This window comes from Phasianus colchicus, chromosome 18 (assembly GCF_987193195.1).
Source record: "Phasianus colchicus chromosome 18, bPhaCol1.hap1.1, whole genome shotgun sequence".
NCBI classification, from domain to species: Eukaryota; Metazoa; Chordata; class Aves; order Galliformes; family Phasianidae; genus Phasianus; species Phasianus colchicus.
Genome location: NC_143453.1, coordinates 7625608 through 7647964, shown reverse-complemented (window position 1 = coordinate 7647964; position 22357 = coordinate 7625608). Strand labels below are relative to the sequence as shown.

The 22357-nt window shown below is 47.0% G+C and overlaps 3 protein-coding genes across 5 annotated transcripts; 2 read left to right on the top strand and 1 right to left on the bottom strand.

Annotated features, from left to right (window-relative positions):
• Positions 1-1151: 1151 nt before the first annotated feature.
• On the bottom strand, positions 1152-22352 carry DIABLO (diablo IAP-binding mitochondrial protein). The gene is made up of 8 exons (XM_031592567.2): positions 22248-22352; positions 21774-21894; positions 21262-21393; positions 20203-20313; positions 19585-19681; positions 18434-18619; positions 2595-2761; positions 1152-1731 (listed from the first exon to the last, which is right to left on the bottom strand). The coding sequence occupies exons 1-8, from the start codon at positions 22292-22294 to the stop codon at positions 1330-1332; spliced, it is 1263 nt and encodes a 420-aa protein (XP_031448427.2). The 5' UTR covers positions 22295-22352; the 3' UTR covers positions 1152-1329.
• LRRC43 (leucine rich repeat containing 43) lies at positions 5230-12771 on the top strand. Of its 3 annotated transcripts, XM_090152753.1 has the most exons (13): positions 5240-5709; positions 5822-5854; positions 6004-6036; positions 6344-6454; positions 6581-6720; positions 7199-7437; positions 8445-8617; positions 9032-9149; positions 9360-9499; positions 9632-9721; positions 9993-10205; positions 10692-10770; positions 12523-12771. In XM_090152753.1, the coding sequence occupies exons 1-13, from the start codon at positions 5398-5400 to the stop codon at positions 12678-12680; spliced, it is 1839 nt and encodes a 612-aa protein (XP_090008879.1). In that variant the 5' UTR covers positions 5240-5397; the 3' UTR covers positions 12681-12771. The 3 variants fall into 3 exon arrangements, with proteins under 3 accessions (XP_090008878.1, XP_090008879.1, XP_031447910.2); XM_090152752.1 differs by having other exon boundaries at positions 5230-5709; positions 5822-6036; XM_031592050.2 differs by having other exon boundaries at positions 5599-5709; positions 5794-6036; positions 12523-12770.
• Positions 12780-17314, top strand: B3GNT4 (UDP-GlcNAc:betaGal beta-1,3-N-acetylglucosaminyltransferase 4). Its single transcript, XM_031592566.2, has 4 exons — positions 12780-12839; positions 12964-13097; positions 13244-13443; positions 13566-17314. Exons 1-4 carry the CDS (start codon positions 12780-12782, stop codon positions 14624-14626), a joined length of 1455 nt encoding a protein of 484 aa, XP_031448426.2. The 3' UTR covers positions 14627-17314.
• Positions 22353-22357: the final 5 nt, after the last annotated feature.

The window sequence follows — 22357 nt, the reverse complement described above, 5'->3', positions numbered from 1 at the left end:
GCTGAGAGCAGAATTTGGAATGCTGTGGAGCAGTCAGTGCTGGGTTGGGTCACTGGCAGTGTGGGATGGTGAGAGAAGTGATCCTTTTATTTGGGTTTTAAATAGTTGAGTTTCAAGTCAATGAAATGTGTACACATATATAAAAGTAATGTTAGTTTTGAACTGATTCTAATGCTTAGACTGGCTTGAAATTTTTGTGGTAATTTGAACTTCAATCACCACATGATTAACCTCCCCGTTATTGCCAATGATTAGGAGTTGATATGACCTAAAGGCAAAACTAGGCTCTGACAAGTCTTGCTGCTCCCAGGACATCAGAGTGTCCCTGTTCCAGTGCCAGGAGCAGTAATTAGCTCAGGCACGTTTTGGTGCAGCACTCGTGTCTGAGCTGCCCCACAGTGTGTTTCCATGGGCTCCATGCTTTTCCAGCACTGCTGCTGCAAACCTACACTGGTATGCAGTAGGCTCAACAATTCAGCCTTCAACAGTGAGAGCTGAATTTACCTGCTACTGGATCCAAATTAGGAAACCAATTGGGAGCTTAGGGAGAAAAGCTGCTGTGATCTTCATATCTATCAACAAGAAGCAGGTGGGGAAGGAGGAGATATGCTATTTCTAAAGTTTATAACCAGAAGCAACTACTTCAGTTTGCTATTTAATAAAACCTTGGGTTTTCAATGTTCAAAAGACTGGAAAAAGAAAAGAATTGTGTAATAAAGAATTAGCAATATAAGTTTTATTTAATCTCATTTTAATTCAATGCCAGGTTTTATCCAAACATATAGAAAATGAGTAAAAGTGTTCACCTAAGTTGTAAGTATCTCATTCAACCCTTCCAAGCATTAAAGTATAAACATTAAAAATCTGAATAAATAAAAACTATAAAAATGCTTAAATAAATTTATATGAAAATGTATTCCATATATTCATAAATACTTGCTAGTAATGAGAAGTACAGAAATCTGCTGGTAATAATTTCCATCTCTTGGAAATAATTACAATATAAAAATATAAATAACATTAAAATCACTGAAATCATGCTTCCCTGTTTGCTTATTTATACAATAACCAGTTAATTAAATCACTCTGGCTTATGTCAGTGCACCCTTTTTACATGACATGTTGCAAATACAACAGTATAAATAGTTTTATAATAAATCAATAACTTAAGACATTCATCTTTTAAATATTAAACTAGATCATATAGCTATGAATAGGAGAGCAGTACATTATTAACATTTTTCCTGGCATCAAACTGATCATAAATGATGGACGGTCAGATACAGGCAAAGCTCTAAGATCCTGCAGTTATTTTTTCATCCTGACATATTACATTTCTCCTGAACTGTACGTTTTTGTTGTGTTTTGCATAAATTGCTCATATTTCTCCAAAACCCGCCAGATGTATATCTTCTTCTGTGCTGTTCTCATTGCCTGGATGTCATCCTGAATATTCAGCAGAAGGTCCTTGTTCTTGCAGCTGTGAAGCGCATCTCTCTCAAGCAGCGTCATGTTTAACTGGATGGTGTTTACATTCACAAAGTCAGTGAAATTCTTACCACAAATCATTTCTATATCACTTTTTAGGGTTTCTAAAACATTGCAAAACATGTGCATGCAGCAGTCTGCTTCCGCAGCTGGGCATTTGGATATTTTCTTCATCATTTCATTGACTTGGGCATCAGCAGTTAGCCAGTTTTTGGTTGTTTCTGTTATAGGACTACATCCATTCTGCAGAGGAGGAAGAGAGACTGTTATTCTTTTGGTTTCCATCTTTCCCACTAGTTTCCGTGTTAGGCTGTCTAGGAGTATTCAGTTGTGTCTGCTTGAGATTTTGTTATTATTGTTCAATAGCTGTATTAACACCTACTGTCCTTTATCAAGTAAGTCTTGCACAGTGTCTGTGGCTGTGACTGTGCAGCACTGTTTATCTTAATAATCTACTTGTCATTGTTTTTGACACTTCTAAGTTTTTTTGTAGTTGTTGCCGTATAGGTAAAATTTCCTTGTGCTTTGACCATGTTTTTATCTGTTTTAGCAGAGATGGTTTAGATTTCAAGAATGAATTCAGGAGAAATGTTCTACACTGATTTTTTTTATCAATACATTCCTGGGAACGTGTTCTCAGGAATTGAAATTTACCTTCAGCACTGATCCTTTGATTCAGTGCATGTTTTTTGTCATCTCCAAGGAAAGGCTGGGCAGGATTTTTTTCAGAAGCGCACCTGGCTGCCCTAGCATTATGGTCAAACTGAAGAGTAAGGCAATTCTCTCTGTCTTCCCAGTGATCTGACTGTGAACTGACTGGTTTCATCCAAGAAACTGCCTGCTTCAAGCTCAGCATGAATTAGGAGATGACAAAAAATGTGTGAATCTGGAAGACCAGAGCTGCCTAACCATTCTAGACAGTGCTCCAACTTGATCATAAGATAACGCAGTATAATTGCTTTCCTTATATGGGCTATTGAGAGGTGCCTCTTTCAGGTTCTAACCCAAATATTTATTTTCTGATGGTCTTTCTATTACTATTTTAGAATAATTCAAGGGATTCCTCCCCAGTCATAGGCCCAGAAAATGCAAAATAGTACACTTACGTAGTTTTTGAACAAGGTAGTTGCTCGCTTTTCAAGGACTAGAAGGGGCTTTATGCTGGTAGTATATTGCTTCTGCCTCTGTCCTATAGTAGTTTTCCCTTCTTCTCTTGGTGCCATTGAGACCAAAGGAGCCAGTGAACAGAAGAAGAAGATCGCAAACGTGATTTCTGCATTCAATTGAAGAAGAGGAAAGAAAAAATACAGTGAGTACAGTCTCAAACCTCTACACCGTTTTTGCAAAACTCACTGGTTTTGTGCAGCACACGAGCATCCTAGAGCATACGGACTTGAAGCACCAGAGTTAATGACGAGCATCACCCGTTGTAGCCGCGCAGCAAGGCTAAGTTGCACCCACCTGCTCGGCGTTCCATGGTGGCTCAGGCAGCAGGAGACTTGCGAGATGCTGGTGTTCAAGCTGCTTGTTGGCTGGAGAGCTGTGGATGGGGACAGCTCGGTGGTGTTTAAGTACCATGACTTTTGCGTCAGTGGTTCTCCTCTGGTTTTTTGCGGATGCTGGTGTGGGTTTTTTTCTTTTCTTGAAAGATTGCATCAAAAGTTGGTTCAAATGCGTCGTCACTGATTGTGATCTAGAATGCAGTTTCGAGCTGACACGGATGGTGTCCTGTATCATCAATTTGACTAGGAGTTCAGGATGCTTGGCTTAACTATCCCATCTAAATCCTTGGGATCTTCAAATGGTACAATTTAGAGCATGAATTCTGTTGTTTTCTTCCTCAAACATGATGAAGTGTGCAAGTACACAACTGGGTTGCTGAAGGCAGCAACAGTCTCCTGCAGGGGCCAGTGCAACAGTGGGCCAATGCTGGAAGTGAAAGAACCACGAGGGACTCGTATGCAAGGCAGATCAGGCTTGGATGAGTGTGCATATCCCTTGCTGGATCTCCATAACACCTTGTGTACCAGATGTAAGCCTCTGAGGCATGCCAGCAGAGGATGCCCAGGAACCACCTCTCAACTTTTCACCTTCTCTCTGACTCTGCTGAGGCTGTTTTCTCTGTGCCCAGTTACTAAAGGCAGGAGAACCTCATATGCAGCAAAACAGAAAGTCTGTCCTTAGAACTCAGAAACGTGAGCCTGTGATGAGAAGAGGCCTTGTAGATGTGCTGATGTTTTAGGACAGAAATCAAAGTAGAGGAAACTCTTATGAATACACCTTTGTGAAAAGGTACAGTGACAAGCTTTCACTTGTACTACTGTGACTAGAGAAAGGCTAGAGAGTAGTGAGAGATTCAAAGACAATGGCATGCCAGGTCAAGAAAACTTTCAAGGAGTGACATTTTGGGCGTCAAAGTGTTTTCTGTGTGAAATTATCCATCTGAGAATGAAAGGCCTGATGTGCATAAGTTCCTATGGTCTCAGGAACTGCTTTCCAGGAATGAACTGATTCCAAAGGGAAAGGCATTTCCCCTGTACCATGTTGCAATCACGTCCAACTGGGCTGTAACTTCAGCCTCACTGGTTGGACCATATTAGTGGGCTTCTACTACTGGCCTATTATTAAGGCCGTGTTACTGAGCTTCACAAACCCAACAAGGTTGTTTCACTGTTGCCAGCGAGCCTGGGACTGAAGAAGAGGGATGCAGCCAACCCATGGTGTTGAGCTGGTCTGTCTGGGAATGGGACAGTGTTGTTGCACAACCCATGTTCCTGGTGCTAAACAGAACAAACAGAATATGTTATCATGGCCTGAGATGTGATGCACGAGTACTGCAGAGTGCTGGAGAAGAACCAGGAGAGCACAGTTCTGGCAGAGACTTATTTTATTTGGAGTTTCGTGTTATTTGGAGATACATATTTCTTTGCAGGTTTCCTTTAGAAACATCTCGACAAAGACACTGATGAGTATAGGTGGCTCCTTTCAGGTAGGAGGATTGCATCTTGGAGAGATACTTGTTTGGAAGCACCGAAAAGCAGAAATGCAGCTGGTGAGATCCTCATCTGCATTGTACAAGCAGGAGGCCACCAGGCATCAGCCACTGCCAGTCCCTTCCAGGGGCCGCAGATGGGTACCACAGGGAGGACGGATGAGGAACTGCAGCGGTGTTCCTCCTTGAGCTGGGAGAAGCACCGATGCAGCAATTAGGAACCAGTTCTAGATTATCCCTGACACAACTGCAACACAAATAAGGGAAGTTTTCGGTTTGGCTTTTCCACAGAATAAAATGCAGCCACTGGCAATGCTCTTTCAAAGAACTATAGAAAGTTTGACTTCATTTTCCAATGGACTGAGGTTTGCCTGGTTATTCTACTCCATGCCATGCCACAGTCTCTTGGCGCATGCATGCTCCGCTTGTCCTTTCCTATCTATGCAGCTGTGATAAGCTGCTAAGATGATAAGGGAGCAGATTGATATCTGCTGTATCGTCCTGTAAAACCCAGCATGAGTGGAAGTTCAGCTTTCCACCACGTAACTGCCAGGCGCTGCAGAGCATCTGCAATTCATTTGGTAAAATTTTGCTGACATGGGTCTGCACACTCCCCAAAATGGAATCTGTAGCCGTCACCTCCACATCTATCACTGGAAAAAACAAAGAACCCTCTTGAGTGCAGAGACCTGAATCTGACCTCAGACAGAGCTGGGGCTTTTGTCCCTGGTGGCAGCTACTTTTTCCAGGTAGTACTTTTAGCTGTGAACTCGGTTTTCCGATGGCCTTGTGCTGCGGTGGCATCAGTGCCCTCCACACAAATAAGGTGCTTTTACAGCTTGCAGCTCACAGAGAACACGACTGCTTCCTCCCTGAAACTCGAGTGACACTCAGGATGTAGATAAGTGAAATGGCAAATGCCATGTCTCAGGTCCTCGGTCGGGGAACAGGGTGATGCTGCACCCCACACATGCCTCCTGTTCTTTCCCCCTGCGGCCTCCAGAGCCTGGGGGAGACCCTCAAAGCCTGGGATTTCTACCAGCTTGCAGCCCAGCCCGCAGTTCCCAGGACATCCGCGTCTGTGTTATTTCCTAGCGACAGGGACGCGTTGCCAAGAGCCAGAGAATTCCTGCATGGCAGCGCCCAGCCCTCACAGCCTCTCGGCTGCTTTTCAGAAACACCTGCGGCGCCTGGGCCTGCGGGACTTCCCCTGCGGCCTGGGCAGCTGGGTAGGGGCCGGGGGGCACGGCTGTAGGATGGGGAGGGTGCAGAGAGGGTCTGCAAGGTGCTAACTGTTTCTCCACTCCCTGCAGAACAAGTCCCGCTTTGTCACATATGCAGGCTCTTCAGGGCAGGAGGAGGAGAGGCCGCCGGGTGAGGAGAGCCCTGAGGCGCTGCTGGAGCTGCTGCACGACCCACGCAGCCCCTGGGCCCTGCCTCCAGGCTGCAGCCCCCAGGACCAGCGCCTGCGGGACGTGGCGGTGCTGGCTCCCCAGCTCACCCGCGGCACCCGTGTCCTCCAGCTCTTCAGGTCCCTGCGGATCGTTGGCAAGGATGTAAGCACAGCGGGATGGCAGGTGGGGATGGGCTGGTGCTCATAGCACTGCCTGTCTCTAGGCCAGAAAGCCGTGTCTTCCTACTGAAAGGGAAACCATACTGGGAAAAACACAGTTTCCCCAACCCGGAGTCTCCCCAGATTCTTCTACTGCAGCTGGAGTCGAGCTTCTGGCTCCTTGCTCAGTTTGTTATGCACTAATCTGTGTTACACACTTGTTGTGTGGATCAGCACTACGTATCTGTCAGTTCAGCTTATGTGACATGAGGTGTCTTCGGGACACTGTGACCAAACCTAGCTCTTTGCAGGTGGAGGAAGTCGATGAGGATCTGTTGCAGTTACAGCACCTGGAAGAGCTCATACTCTGTGCCAACCAGATCAGCAGGATCACCTCAGCCAACCTGCCCCGGACACTGAAGGTGAGCAAGCAGTGCCTTGTGATGATGGGATGGGGAGAAGGATCCCATCTGGGAATGCCACGCAAGTTGAGCAGCTCAAGACAGCTCGTTGCAAAGGGTGTTTGTTGTTCAATCTGTCCTGGGCAGGTCCTGGAGCTCTGCTGCAACGCCGTGTCTGATCTGCAGGGCCTGTGTGCTCAGCCTCCTCCAGAGCTGCAGCACTTGGGGCTGGGATACAACAGGCTGCATGGCCCTTTGCAGGACAAGCACCTCACTGCAGACTTCTGGTAATGCCACAGCCAGATGTGTGCTCCTGAAGGCATGTGAGCAGATGTGAACAGATGACCTTCAGCCACCCAGGGGCCTGCATTTAGAAATTACAGCCCTTCAGCACCCTGTTCAGCACAGTTCCCATATTTCTATGCATTTCCTTTTTCCCGTGCTCTTCCCAAAGCCCCTGCTGGGAGTCCTCCCTGAGGAAAGGCCTAAAGCTTAGGCTGTATCACTGACTGATGTGGTGGGGTGGTTAATGGATGCTAGAGTAAAAAGAGGTTCAGTTATGGGGCAGACTGGCAGTGGATTGTGTGGCTTAGGAATTTGGAATTGGCTGCTGGTGCATTCTTCAGTTTGAATCAGTTTGTGCTGCTGCAGGTTTTTATGCAGAGGAATCACGATTTCTGTTTCTTTTCTTCACTCAGAGCAGCAGTGCTGTATCCTCAGAGGGGTGTTGTTTGCCTACCCTCATTAATGAATTTTCTCCTTTAGGCCAAATCTCATCTCACTTGACCTGAGCTTTAATAATCTAACGGATCTGTTTGGGCTGGTCTCCCAGCTGTCCAGTCTGAAGAAGCTCCGCACCCTGGTGCTCCAAGGGAACCCACTGGCTCTCATTCCCGCTTACAGAGGCTTCGTTGTGGACAGCCTGCCCAAGCTTTCCTTCCTTGATGACATCCACATAGGGCTTGACGAGAGGTACCAGTTCTGTGGCTTATCAAAGCAGCCAGGTGAGCCTCTGTCTTAATCCTACTGGTGCTGAACCCGACATTCAGGAGGTGGTTTCATCATGGTGGAGCTAGGAGTCCTCAGGGCTTACTGCATCCAGGATTGAATTCCTTCTTGCCTGTCTTCAAAAGATCTTTCTCTGAGTCTTTTTTTACCCCAACAGTGCAATGAAGGCAGCAATGCTGCAAATGTAGCAAGGCTCAGTGAGAATCAGTTATCTGCTGTCTGAAATGTACAAAGTACCAGATTAAAGAAGTTTTCATGATAATTGTGTGACAGGAAGATGAGTGTTGTGTGATCCATTGCTACGTTGGATCAAAATCTGCCTTGGCTCATGCAACCAGGATCCTCTCAATCCAGGAATTGAGCATGCGTGTCTCATTGCGGAAAACTCAGCAACAGGGGGATGGCTGTGGACAGGGTCTCTATTGCAGCTGATTCCCTCTGGTTCTTTTGGCCCTGCAGAGAAGAGGCAGGAAGGCTATCAAAAGGAAGTGCTCACCCAAGGCTGGTCTGGAGCAGGGTGTGAACAATCCAATCTGGTTTCTGTAGCACGGGCTCAGTGTCATTGCCTGCCCCTGTCTTTGCTTTCTAGACCTGTCTGGTTTCACACTGTGTGTTTCCTTCTTGAGCTACTGAAAGAACATCTTCATGTGGGAACGTGCTCTCGTGTGGCGCTGCTGGCACAAATCGGTGCCACCTTTGCATGCAGCAAATCCCAGTCAGGGGCAACAGCAGGGGCTTCAGTGGGTGGGAAGGCCTTGATGGCCCCCACTTAATGATGTTATGCACTGGTAGTGTTTTATTGTGTCAAAAGTTTTAACCAAGAGGCAAAGCAACTGAGCCAGATGTTGTGCATGGCTTTGGAGTGACCTCATGTGGCTGTGGCTTGTCACAGCGTTTGTAAAGGATGGCAGGGAGTTATGCTAGGCAGTAGAATTTGACATCCTGGGTGTTTCTGTTTGTTCTGTGCTTTTCTTCCTCATAAGCAGGGTTGTTTTCCCTTTAGAGCTGATAAAAAATGAAGCACGAGTGGTTGTGAGCATTGGGAAAATCAAGGGAGTTCCTGATCCTAGCACACTCCAGGAGCTGGAGGTTGGGTCTGAGGCACCAGTGATCACCTACAGCTACTGTGTGGCCTACGAGTTTGCGGCAGAGGAGACTGAGGATGGTGGCACTGAGGTTGGTGCTTAACTGAGCTCCTGAAAGCAATAGACGCTGGCAGGCCACAGTGGTGGGGACATCTCCAGAATGCAGAGCGAGGCCATTCATAATGAACCTGCCATGGGCAACAGTAGCACTAAGGACAGAATTCACAAGTGGCCACATCCAGCAGCACCAGTCTGTGCTGACCACGTTCCCTGTCCTTCCTGGGGAGCACTGTTCTGCACATGGAAGAGTATTTACAGCTCTCCTAATGCTGGGTGCTGCAGACCACTCCCTGATGCTGGTGCCACTGTGCAGCTCACCTTGCTCTGCCCTTTCTCCTGATGGCTGGAATGGGCTGGGAAATGAAATTTCAGAGGCATGCTGTCCTTGAGCCTGATGCAAGCACAACCAGACAAGCTCTGCCAAGAGGGAACGTCTCTGTTCCAGGTAAAAATTCATCAGAGTCCTGTGGTGGCCACTGTGGACGTGGACAACTCTGCATGGGACTTGAGGGAAATGAAGGGCCAGCAGGAGTGTGCAGCTGTGGAGGACCCCGCACAAACTGGTAATGAGGAATTACAAATCCTACATCCCCTGGTCAGGGTAGTTTATGGCTTTTCTAGAAATGTGGTGGCATCAGTGCATCCCTTGTGGCATCAGCCACAGCTAGGCTGTTACTGAGATTGATGGATAATGAATTGGCATTGGTGTCCTGGAGCCATTCCTGTCCTCAGGAAGTAAAGGTCTCTCTTCAAAAATTTTTGTCTTTGCACAGCAAAGGTGTGTGTCACCCCTGGAGAGCCCTGGGCAGACATAATTGACTGCAGCTACAGAAAAGAACACACTGTCAAGGATTTAGTGGGGCTGAAGGACTACCTGCGAGCTGGAACGATTGTCTCGGTAGTGGAGGAGAAGGTGAGCACGTGGCAGGTCTGGTTGAGGGACATGGACGGGAAACTGCTGCCGGGGGAACTGGCAGTGGCATTAAACTCCCTCTAGGAGGCAGCATTGTGCAGTCCCTGCAGTACCTCTCCCTCTCTCCTGCAGGTGCTCTCGTGGCCCGTCAGTGCAGACTCCGAGGAAAATGCAGTGAAAAGTGGGAAGGAAAGACGAGGGGTAAAGAAGGACAGCACCAAGGTAGGATGCTGGGAGGGAGCAATGTCCAACTACCATCTGAGCTGCAGTAATAGTGATGGGGGAAGGACAGACCTTCTCCTGTGTCAGTTTTGGGTGTTTTCTCCATCCTATACTTCTAGCCAAGGTTTCTCATGCTGTGGGAAGAAGGCAGCAACTATTAACGTGCATCTTGGTTTGGATGCAGATATGTGGGCAACGGGCTAATTGCTTTCTGTCTGATAAAGGGACCCCATGCTCAGCTGACACTTGTGTCTGTACTCGTGCCCTGCAGGGTCCTGGGCCCAGAGACAAGCAGAAGAAAAAGAAGAAGAAGGAAAAGCCGCGTGAGCTTCGCAGTGACCCACCCATTCAGAGGATCCTGGGTTCTGAGAGGGTGGCCCTGGATGCCTTGCTGGCCACTGAGACACTGGTGGCAACTGTGTGTGACTTTGGGATCCTCATCACTGAGCAGCTGCTGCAGTCACCAAGTCAGGAGGAGAAGCTGGTAAGGAGCTGTACGAGGGGGCAGGGCGATGTGGCTGGGGAAGGGACCCAGCACAGCCTGCCCTGCAGCATCCTCACATCCATGCCTCAACTCCCTTCTCCATGCAGTGCACCTAAAATAATCTTGCTGGAGAAACACCTATCCATGCAGGTATTGCTATTTAATGTTATGTTAGCAGTAAGTACTATTATTTTTCATGGGCCCATGTTAAGAAAACAGATGACTCTATTTTTCCATCCAAAATGCTTCTTCTGATGCTCATTCTCTCAAAACAGCAATACACACCAGCTGTTCTGACACTTTCCGTTTCCTGGAGTCCCTTCTCTTCTCCAAGCATCTCTTCTGCTATGTTCCTGCTTCACATCATGCCTTTCTTCAGCCGTTTGAACGCCGGTGACAGAACCCAAGCAGCAATGGCTATCACAAGATTGAATGAGGGCAGTGAATTTCGACACCACCTGACTGTGGAAATGTCTGTCTCCACAGGATAAGAAAAAAGGCAAAGACAAGAGCAAAAAAACAAAGGCAAAGAAGGAAAGCCAGAAAGCCACAGCGCCTGCCAAAGGTGACTGAGGGCTGGCTGGGCAGAGCAGTATGTGTGAGCAAACAGCAGCAGTGCCCAGTCCTGCTGCCAGCTCTGCGGAGCTGGGCACTAACTCACGTCCTGAGCCTTGGCTGTGAATGCTGCCATTGATGTTGTGGGACAGGAGGGTTAGGCACACACACTTGTTGTGTCTGGGCATGCACTGAGGGTGGGCTGTTGGCATGCGTCCTGGGAGCAATGAACACTCACGGCTCCGTGAGCCAGGGGAGAGGGCAAGGCAGGTTGTGGGATGAGATATTTGCTGCCTGTTATTTCGGTTGCCAAAAGCAGCCTGGAGTGGGGCGGGCCGCTGGAGGGGTGATGTCTGGGATGCACAATAAGGTCCTCATCCATTCCCAACTCATGTCTCAGAACACTTTGCAGAGAGGATTACTGTTCTTTCTAGTTGAGAGACGAAATGCACAGAGAGCCCTGGGTGCCCTGGCCTACCCAGGAATAGACTCCACTCTGCTGTCACCCTCAAAGAGGCAACCCAATCCTTGTTCCTTGGTGCAGAGCTCATGGTTGCTCTGTCACCAACATTGCTTGAGCTGCTGGATATAGACCTTGCTCTGCCTCTTGCAGGGATTTTTTTTTTTTTTTTTTTTTTTGGCTACAGAAACAGCAGCACCAGCACACCTGTGCAGGAGGAATTTTGAGAAGGATGAGATGGCTGAGAGCGATGCTGAGAAGTCATTTGTGGGTTAAGGAGAGCTACCTAAAAGAAGATTAAACCCCTTGAATCATCACTGTGCTGATTCCCCATCACGCAGTACTCATTTGCAATATGTGCTCAAATTGCAGCTGAAGTAGTGACATGCTGTCATGCGACCGATGCTTTTTTCTTCTGTTCCACATGAGTGCCTGTGTTCAGTGTGCATGCAGCAGCCCTTCCTTCTAGCTTGAGGAACAAACCCTGTCTGTTGGGGGTTGCATGGCCAGCACAGAGAGCAGCTGCTGATCCAGGAAACACCGAGTGGTCAGAGACTTCAGGTTAATTTGGAGTCTCAGTTCCCTGGTGCAGGCTGGGGATGGCCACTGAGTGCATTTTTCAGAGTGCATCAAAATCTGTTGAACCCACAGCTCAGTACCCCAGTGCTGAGCTTTGCTGTGACTCATGCATCATAGGCACACTCCAACCACAAGGCTGTGGGGGCAGGTGGGCTGCTCGGTGTGTACGTGACTCACCAAACTGCACCGTGTCCTGTGGTTCCTTTGGTGCTCACTCCCCACCAAACTGCTGTGGATTAATCCCCCTGGAACTGCAGCAGCGGGGCACTGGGCAGCCTCCCAACCTGGAGCTGAGGCTGATTTGCATCCCTCCGCCGGCACATGCACACAAATAATAAATCCTCTTAGGGACATTGGGATCTCTTCCAGGCAGCTCAAAGAGGGAAGGCAGCGAGCTTTGTCTCAAGCAAACTATTTGCCCGGGCATTGAAGGATGTCTTCGGAAGTAGTCTCACGTAGGTCTCACTTTAACCCCATGGATTCATTTAGTCCCATCTTTCTTTTTTCTTAGAAATTACAGAGCGATTTTTGCAACAAAAAGCAAAATTGCACGCAAATTGATTGCCTTCTTAAAGATGCTTATTATGCTAAGTCGTATTCAAATAGCTTTTCCCTTGGGGCCCCGCCGTGAGTGCTAACGCGGTGGGCATACCCCCATGGACACAGCTGCTTTTCAGGCTATTTATTCTACAAAGACAGAGACTGATTTACTGCTTTCCACAGGAAAAAGAAAAAAAAGACGTTCTGCTGAGCAGGAGGAGGGATGTGGGCTGCAGCCGGTGCCGCTGACGGTTGAATTCCAGATGCAGCTGCTTCGGTGGCCCACGGCCGGCGCCCAGAACGGGGAGAGCAAGACCGAGGCTGCAGGGAAAGCTCAGTGATGCGTCCGTAGCCAAAGAGTGAGCAGCAGAGATCAGTGAAATAAAACCCGCAGGGATGCTGCCATGTTGCTGGTTTGGCTGAATCAATGGGGTCGGGGGATGGCGTGGGGGCTCCTGCGGGAGCTGCAGGCGGTGGGCGGGGTGGGACGTGGGTGTGATGTGAGGCTGTGGGGAGATTGGGGAGCAATCTGCCTTGTGTGGTTGGAGACTTGAGATGCAGCGTTGTGTGCTGTGTGTGTGTGCGAGGATCGGGGTACGGCGTGTGCGTTGATTTGGGGTGCAGCGTGCTGTATGTGCGGGGATTGGGGCGGAGACGTTGGATACCGGGGCGGGACGGGAGGCGGATCCCAGGACGGACCGGAGCTCCTGGGCTGCTCTGCGCGACTGTGAGCGGAACGCGGCTCCGTGCGGTTGCCGGTGAGTGTCGGTGCTGCTGCGGGACGGAAAGGGGCCGGGCCGAGCAGAGCCAAGGGCGGGCAGCGCACCGCGGCTCCCGGCCGAGCTGTGCTCTCCCTGACCCACGGCTCCGGAGCCCGGCGCCCCGCTCATGTCCTGGCCGGCAGCGCCTTGCTCCTGCAGCCCCTGCTCCGAATTCGCAATAAGACCCAGAAAATTCGGGATGGGAACTGTGGGGAGTGGTCCGTGCGGCGCCGGCTGCGGCATTTCAGCGTTTCGCTGTCTTCTGCTGGGATCGTGTGCTCCGCTCTGCCTGCGGAGGGCTGCGGCTGCAGGCATGGGTGCTCTAGGATGGGAAATGGAAAGTGTAAGTTGGCTCGGTTTCACTGTTAAATGCTTCTCTCTCCTCACTCGGACAGGGCCTGCATTCTGCACCAGAGGTTGCAATGTATCCCAGGATTAAAAGCCTTGCACTTTATGCCTTTTCAGTCACGCTGCTGGCATCTCTTTTTTACATCAGAAGAGAAACGAAGCTGCTAACGTCACCAGTGGATCAGAAGGTGGATGTAGCAGATCCCAAACCTTTGGTTCTGGGCAACGCTGAACCCAGCAAATGTTTGCCTGACTTGGCCGTTGCCAATTCTTCTCTCTCCCTCCCAGCGCTTCACCGCATCTTCCTGACTTACAGGCACTGCCGAAACTTCTCCATCCTGCTCAGGCCTTCCAGGTGTAGCAAAGAGACCTTCCTCCTGCTGGCCATCAAGTCTGCCCCAGTCAATATAGAACGGCGGGTGGCAATCAGGAACACGTGGGGCAAGGAGGTCTCCATCGGCGGCAGGCGCATCAGGTTGGTGTTCCTTCTGGGGCGCTCGGAGGCCAAAAACCAGGTGCAGCCACTGCACCAGCTGCTGGCTTATGAGAGCCAAGAGTTCGATGACATCGTGCAGTGGGATTTTGTTGACAACTTCTTCAATTTGACCCTCAAAGAGCTGCATTTCCTCCGCTGGTTCATGGAGGACTGTCTGAACGCCAGGTTTGTGCTGAAGGGTGATGATGATGTCTTTGTCAACACTTACAATATTGTTGAGTTTCTCTGGGATTTGAAGCCTGAACAGGACCTCTTTGTTGGAGATGTGATCGCTAATGCCCGGCCCATCAGGAACACAAAAGTCAAGTACTTTGTTCCTGAGTCTATGTACCGAGCTTCCTTCTACCCTCTGTATGCAGGTGGAGGGGGCTACGTGATGTCCAGAACGACAGTACAACGTCTCCAGAGCACCGCAGAGGGCATGGAGCTCTTCCCCATAGATGATGTCTTTGTGGGAATGTGTCTGGCAAAGATGGCAGTGGCCCCAAAGAACCACGCTGGCTTTAAGACTTTTGGGATCCAGAGACCTTTTAATTCTTTCGATCCATGCTTTTACAAGGAACTGATGGTTGTGCACAAACTAAACCCAACCGAGATGTGGATCATGTGGACGCTGGTGAAGGATGACAGCATTAGGTGTGCGGTGTCAGTAACACACACCCACAGAAGGGGCTGGAAGTGAAGCTACTGCTGAGCACAGCGGCAGCTGGCTGTTGACAGATACAGGGTACTTAAACTAAAAATCAGGTGGTAGAAATGTTTTCTACTAACAGGTTATACTTGAGCCATGGGGTTTTGTTTTGCAGTCGGTCTTTTTCTGTCAGTGGGTTATTGAGGTGGTTGAATTGTCATGGGAAGGGCTAACAGCTTGGAGATGCAGCACAGGAACTTGGCTTGCTTCCTCCTGGCCGTGCTGGAACCTGGGTGAGCCACAGCTGTCACAGGTGACGTGAATGAAGTGCCACCTCCACTGGAGGCTCGCAACACTGAGACTGGTGTCTAATTTGTTCTCTTTAGGGAAGCTCGTGATGACTAATGAGTGACTATACTTGAAATTAATCTTTTGAAATCAAGGCAAGGGTAGAACAGAGGCCAGCGTATGCTGCTGTGTGCACAAATCTACTGTCCCAGATCAGCAATCCTGCAGGTCCTACAGGACAGCAGGAGAAAGGAAAAGGAGTGGGAAAAGGAAAGCAAGGCTTGGAAACATATTGCCTTAACACAGCACAGTGATCACCCAGTGATGTGAGGGACTGGGCTCCAACTCGAGCCGTTTGATTTTACAGAAGGTTATTACAGGCTGACTTGCACTGGAAGCTTTTGCACACTTTCTGATTGGGTGTCAGAGGAAAAGTATGTCCTGAGTGGTAGTAAAGCACAGTGGCTGCAGCTTTTCAGGCTGTGTAGGAGGTGTTTGGGACTTATTTGGTTTGTTTGGTTCTGTAATGTTGAGTATAAATAAAATACAGTTTTGAAAATGTTTTTCATGGAAATATTCGTGTGTCTCCTGAAAGCTAAAAGAACTACAAGTAAAAAGAGGCTGATATGTGACACTGGGTATGTGCACAAAGGAGCCACTGATATTAAAGAGGATGGGGTTATGTGGAAATAGAAACTTGCCACATCCTCTTCTGTTCTCATCCCCCCAGTCCAGACATGATGTACTAATATGGAATCAGCAATTCAGCTGACAGTTCTGAGTAACTAATCTGAGAAATGATTAAATTGAAGCTAAGTCTTGCTTATACTTCTATGAAGCTTCTCAGCTCCAAGGTGTCCTGCAGCTACATGTGCTGTGTGTGAGCTGGCAGTGACCTGGAAGCTTTAGAAAATATCTAAGGAAAAAGAGGAAGTGTACAATTACAGAAATCAGAGTGTTTTGTGTTGTGCTGCTCATAGCTGTCTTGTGTTCACCGTCACCAGATTTGAGCTGGAATTTTCAGAGGTGCCTGGGTTGTCCTACAAGGAGGAATTCCTTGTTTATGCTCCTTAGAGACTTGAAGACATCCCTAGCCCAGAGATGTGACATGCATCCTGTGGAGGCTGGCTGCCAGTGTGGGGTGCAATACTGTCAGTTCTTGCTTAATATTGTATTTTCTTTGCTGCCTTAGCTTCTTAAAGCACCAGGTGTAGTTTTAATTTAGCTCTGTTGTGTGACCCAGGCTCTTATAGCATGAGTTGCAACCCCCGTGTAAGCTTTTTCTGCTAGATATGAGTAGGTGTGTCTGAGGAAATTAAGGGTGATCTGTGTTCATCCTCAGCAAGCTCTTGAACAAGCTGCTAGCATATTTCTCACTGCAGCCTTAGCAGTATTGTCTGAGATACTGTCTACAAATAGCTTCAGATTAATTGGCTTTGTAAACAAGGTTGAGTATCAGGCAGCACTTGGTTTCCCGGCGCTGTTCTCTGTGTACTACTGCTTGTTCCGGAGAAGGGATGTGACAGAGCAGTTTGGTATGACGTGAACTGCTGTGGCAGCTTTTTTCTGTTCCCCTAAATGATTCCAAACGCAAACTCAGTAACATCATGCAGTGAGTGCTGTTGTGGCTCTTCTGGGCTTAATTGTGTTAGTTAATTTCTGACGTGCAACTCACTTCTCAGTGAAGGGTTGGGGCTTCTTTCCACTCCATTTTGGAGGTAATGTCAAGCCACTCATGAATCTGTTTCCCTTTTTGATTTGAGCTGACTTGCTACTTCCACATCTGCAAGTCTGATGTGAGTAAAGTTTGGGTCATACTGTAAAACAAGAAGTGGGCAAGCGGGAGTGGGGCAGACTCTGCAAGGGGAGGAATTGGTGGGAATATTCCCAGCTCCTGGGTTGATGTTCATCTCCTTTAAGGCATACCCCTATGCAAGTATCAGAGTTATTGCAGCATCTTGACTGCTACACAACCTGCACACGCCTTTCAGGCAGTGGTTTGGCAGGAGTTCCTAAACTACTGCACAGAGCAAATAAGTGCAGCTGTGGTTAGAAGCCTGACCTGAAGTTGCAGTTAGCTCTTAAGGATGTGGTTGTGTCACATTTACAACTTTGGGACCCTCTGACCTACTGGCACAGCAGACATTAGCATTTTCCTAGGAGCTTTGATTCCAAACTCTACCATTCTCCTTAGATACAGCAGTATCCAGTCAGGAACAGGAGCAAAGAAAGGGTGGTTGTTTTGTTTGTTTGTTTTTAAAAACTCTTTTACCTTTTAATTTGTAAGTGTACAATGGTGTGCAGCTGAGATTGCAGTTGTTCAAAGGCAGACAAAATGAGACAGACAAAGGCTCATGTTACAGCTGAAAAAATACCTTGTCAAGCAGAACTCAGTTTAGTAACAGCAACCTCAACACAGATGTAGTGCATCTGATGTTAATGTGCAATGCAAAATCTTACGATGGTGTGCCTTCTTAGAAAAACTGATGAATGGGGATTAACTGAGTCAAATCAACACTGATAAAGCTCTATCTCGTCAACGCTATTCTACAAAGCAATCTCAGCTGAAGTTTTATTGCTTATACAGTTAACACTGCAAATTTCAAATTAAGCTGTTAAGTTAGAAAATGAACACAACGGAAGATACCTGTGGTTTTGAAATCAGTAGTTAAACATTAAGATTACACAAAGAGAGAATGAAGATTATTTTCTTGAAACTTTTCCTAGAAAGCGCTCAAAATCGTAAACCTCACTTTTGTTGACCGCTTTATATAATCTGCAGCAGTTTCCACAACTGCTTTGCAACACAGTACCTTGAAAATCAAATCTTTTCCTTCCTGGGGAAGGCAGATACCAAGCACTGGCTCTTGGGTGAAAGAGGCTGTCATACTGAATTGTGCAAAACATCTCTAAGAGGAACGTGGTTAACTCCATAGCAGGTTTTCAGCTCTACCAGCAAACAATTCCCTTGACTGCAATTAAGTGCAATTCAATATAGCTATCAGACTCAACTCTGTTACAAGCTTTTAAGTCAAAACAGAAAACAGCACTTTTATCTATGGTATAGATGTATATTATCTTTTATCTATGGTAACAGTTGGAATGAAATGAATTTGCCCAATCTAATAAAGATATCTACTAACAGACATCATTTACTACACAGGTTAAAAATAATAACTTTTAAATACACTTCTTTGGTTGATACCTACTTAGCCTCTATGTAAGAGAGCTCTCACAAACATACCAAACCACTGCTAGGATCTTCCCAGCAGACAAAATTAACAAGCTATCGTTGATAGCAATTTACACATTTGCATAGTTAAACACTTAAATAACTGAATCCATAATTATAAACACAGTCAAGGCCTTTCAGATTCTTGGAATTGACTTGATCTGTAAAGCAAGCCTATCTGGGGGTAAGGGGTGGAAATGGAATCACAGGCTTATTTCAGAGGTTTCCCACTATCTAACCCTTAAAAGTTTGGGACCCTTCAATTTCTGATTGATTCTCACATATTCTAAAATGACACCTAAATTCATGTCAGTCTTCCCGAAGATAAGGGTCCTCACCTGCATCTGTACTTCCTAAAATACCCTGAGGCAACGAAGATTCCTCTCCTTGAGCTTTTAGGAGCTCCTCTGTTTGAGCTTCAGCTAACTTGGTCTCTGCCTTCTGGGACAGCTGCCGCACTTCTTGCACCTGTGATTTGATGAGCTGAATGTGGCTACGAGCTGTCACCGAGGCTTGATCTGCACCTGAAAAGCAGTCATTTAAATATACAGGGTTAGACATGAACTCAGCAAACCTTCAACTCAGAAAGGAAATGTCTATAATTATCACCTGCTTTGCTAAGTGTTTTGATGGTTCTTGGGCTATATTAATGCTAAACGCATTTGCTGTTGATTTACCTTAAGCAATATGCCTACGTGAAGATTTCTGTGCCCTCCTAATTCTTCCCACCCAGCCAGATTTCAACCAGGATCCAATCAGACTGATCAGCTTGGGCTGCTGGGCTTGAAAACGAAGCCCTGCCCACTCACTGCCACAGGCACTTTCGGTTCTTGTGCGGTAGTCGAACTTACCATCATCTGGGACACTGCTGAATGTAGAAACTCTATGCTCCTACAGATTCTACGTCTTTTTCAACAGTTTCATCAGGAAATCCCTCCTACACAGGTAGCCTGCCCCTATGTATTTACTGTTTTTCCTTCTCTTCTTTCTCTGCCCCAATATTTTCTCTGATCTGCCCTAAGTCAGTCCATAACTCAACCTCAGAGCTATCAAGTCTCTGCACGCTCTGTGAAAGCGTTTATGCAGGGAGAAAACAAAATTTGTATCAGTGAATGAAAGGTAAATATTCTCACTCTTTAGTAGAAGAGAATCCAGCTAGGGGCACCAGCTAGGCTCTAGGCATTGTTATTTTAGTGGGTCCCCGAACAACATTTGAACACTGCGTTTGAAAATAACACTTTGTCAAATATTTTCTGGCATGGTTCCTATCAATATAAACAGTATATGAAGTTTCCAGCCCAGTTCCTAGTTCCAGTACTAGAGCTGTGGCCAATAAAATAAGTTCTTAGCACTGGTAAAAACCAGCATTAATTCTAAACTGGTACATTATTGGAATTTATATTCCCTGTCTTTCCCAACTCCATTCTCATAGAATAAATGCTGCCTAAATATTACGTGAAAGATTCTCAGTATTTCTGCTTGAGCATACCTGATTGATATGCAGCTTCTGCTGCCATCTCTGAAAGACGTAATGCTGTCATCCAGCTGGATTCTAGCTTTAGGTATTCTTGCTGTTTTGTTGTCATCTAGGAGTAAAATGATTATTCAATTTGATATGAGAATATCTGAATGCTGTTCCAAACAGTACCTCTTGAAAAGGTGAGCAAGTGATACTACAGCTTTCTGAGAAAAGCTGAAGAGGCAAATTGCTGACTGTGATACAAGTTGCAGCTAGTTAAGTTCCTTAAAGGACAACCTTGTAATTTGTTTAGAAAATGGGAAGGGTCTGTGTCTTTGTATGGAAACAGATAAGGCATATGCCAGGAGACTTTGGAATAGTTAAGGGAGGTTCCACCAGATACTGTATTTGAACAGATAAGGTTCCAGGACTCTTTGTATGCAATATGGATGTACCTCCAAGAAGACCTCTGAAGATTTATCAACTGAAGGCCCTTTTATGCAAGATATGTGTGATAGGAGGGGAGTATCCGCCATGCATCCAGCACTGATGTAAAGAATTCCTACTTTCTAACACTCCAACTCGAGACTTAGAGAGTTTCCTGACTGCCTGCTTTGTGGTAACAACTGAAGGGAGATGAAGGCTTACATCAACTCTGGCTCCTATTACCACCTGCCAGACTGCATCCACTTCGTCTGAGTTCATCTTCCCAAGAAGATTTGTGTATTGCTTGTAGAGAGACACCAACGTATAAACTGCCTGCAAAGGGATCGTTTCACACAGTTACATGAAAATCTATAGATGTTGGCTCACTGTTAACTGGTGTTAATGAGTCATAGAAAGCAAAAGAACTAACCTGTCTGTACTTAATCTCCAGTATATGCAGTGGGTAACAAAATCGTTGAATACTTCCCAAGGTGCTTTGTTCTTAAGTTTGCTGGTAAACATGTTGAAAAAAGGAAGGAGTATACTCTGACTCGAGCACCAGAACTTTGATGCTCCAAGACTGCACATCATTATGGGCTTCTCAAGATTCAGAGCATGCAACCACTCTGATTTCCTACTCTGAAAGCCCACTGCTTTCTACCTGTGCTAGAACAGTTCCTTGCAGTACCACAGAAATACATTTGTACTGCACAGGAAAAGTAGAAATATGTAAAAGTACATTAGCCCATGGAAAATTTGGAGATACCGATACAATTTGCTGTCTGCCTACCACAGGGCCACAGTAGTCTCCTTCATATACTTGCCATAGCAATGAGGCAATAATGCTTGTCAAAGTGATAAGGAAGGACTGCAAATACTCCATTCAAATCAGCACTTCTTTCTAAAATTAAAATTGTATCTTGTTATTTCAAATTTAAATATGGCTTATTCCATTCTTCTGATGAAACTTATGGAACTTCTAATCAAATTTATGGACTTAGAAATAGGCACAGAAAGTAAATAAAAACATAGGGCAGCATATCCTATGTACTCAATGTGCAGAAATCTGATAGCTGCCCTTCAGTTCTGCTCTGAGTAACCGGTCTGAGTTTCTTCAGCCCCAGTTCTGAAACACAAGTCCTTTCAACTTAAGTTCAAGATCAGAGGAAAGGTCTAACAAACCTAAAAATAACTTCGACATTTAGTGTAGTAAGATAACAGTGAGTCCTAATCCGTAATTTCCCAGGGACCTGAAGCAAAGTGCATAATCTCTCATCTTACCTTTGTATACTCTGTCAGTGCTTCAATCAGTGCATATGTTGTTTGAGAGAGGAGAGTGGAAGTACTGTCTGTTACCAAAGAAACGGCTCTTTTAATCAAGGCGTCATTACTGAGAGGAGCTGAGTTCTGTTTCTGGAATACAACAAGTTTGCATTATCGTTACACTGACTTCCATTCATATATTATTGGTAACTAATAATGATAAGTGAGCTAATCACAAGGCTGGGCAGCCTACAGCAAGATACTAGTACGAATTTGTCTCTAAAACAAGGCCATTTTTTTTCCCTACAGTTTGTTGCAGGGAAATGTTTACCTGCAATGAAGGTAAACATTGCCTTTCTCATTTCTTTAACAACTGCATGGCATCAACACCTGTGATCCCTAAGGCAGAATCAAGGCGGCACAAAGGAAAGTACCAGCTTACAAAAGGCTAAGCACGGGTTTCTGAGTACCCGGAACGTACAAGGAAGGCTTTCTAACACGCTGTACGTCCACCACCGGAGCTCCCTTACCTCCACGACCGGGACAGCACACAGCGCAGCTCCCAGCCCTGCGCCCACCGCGCGGTGCCACCGCCCGGCCCCACCAGGAAGGCAGCGCCTGCTGCTGCTGGGCAGCGCGGGGAGGCCGTGCCTGGACGTGTGAGAAACAGAGTGAGCGATAACAGCAATAACAGAGCAGGGGTGATCTACGGCAGCTGGGGTACGTGACGCACAACGGTGCTGTAATCACGGCACGCCGGTTATCGTCACGATGCTGAGGGATGAAGGCAACAATCAACAGCTGGGCACAGCGGCTGGAAAACTGAGGGCGCGAGTTTTGTCTCACCCGCATCGCTACCGCTGGGTAACGCTGACAATCGAGGTCTAAAGCGGAATTATTTCCCTTTATTTTCTGAAAATAACCGGTCGGTTTTCCTCCCGAGCTGCATGCTCCTACCCAGGTGGGCACCGCCGCCCCAGCCCGGCCTCCCGTAACCGCGGTACCTCAGGAGAGACCGCCAACCCCGCAGCCAGAAGGACCACGCCGCCATCTTGGGAGTGGGCGGCACGCCGGAAGTGACGTCACGCCGCGTGTGGTGGTCCGGAACGGTGCG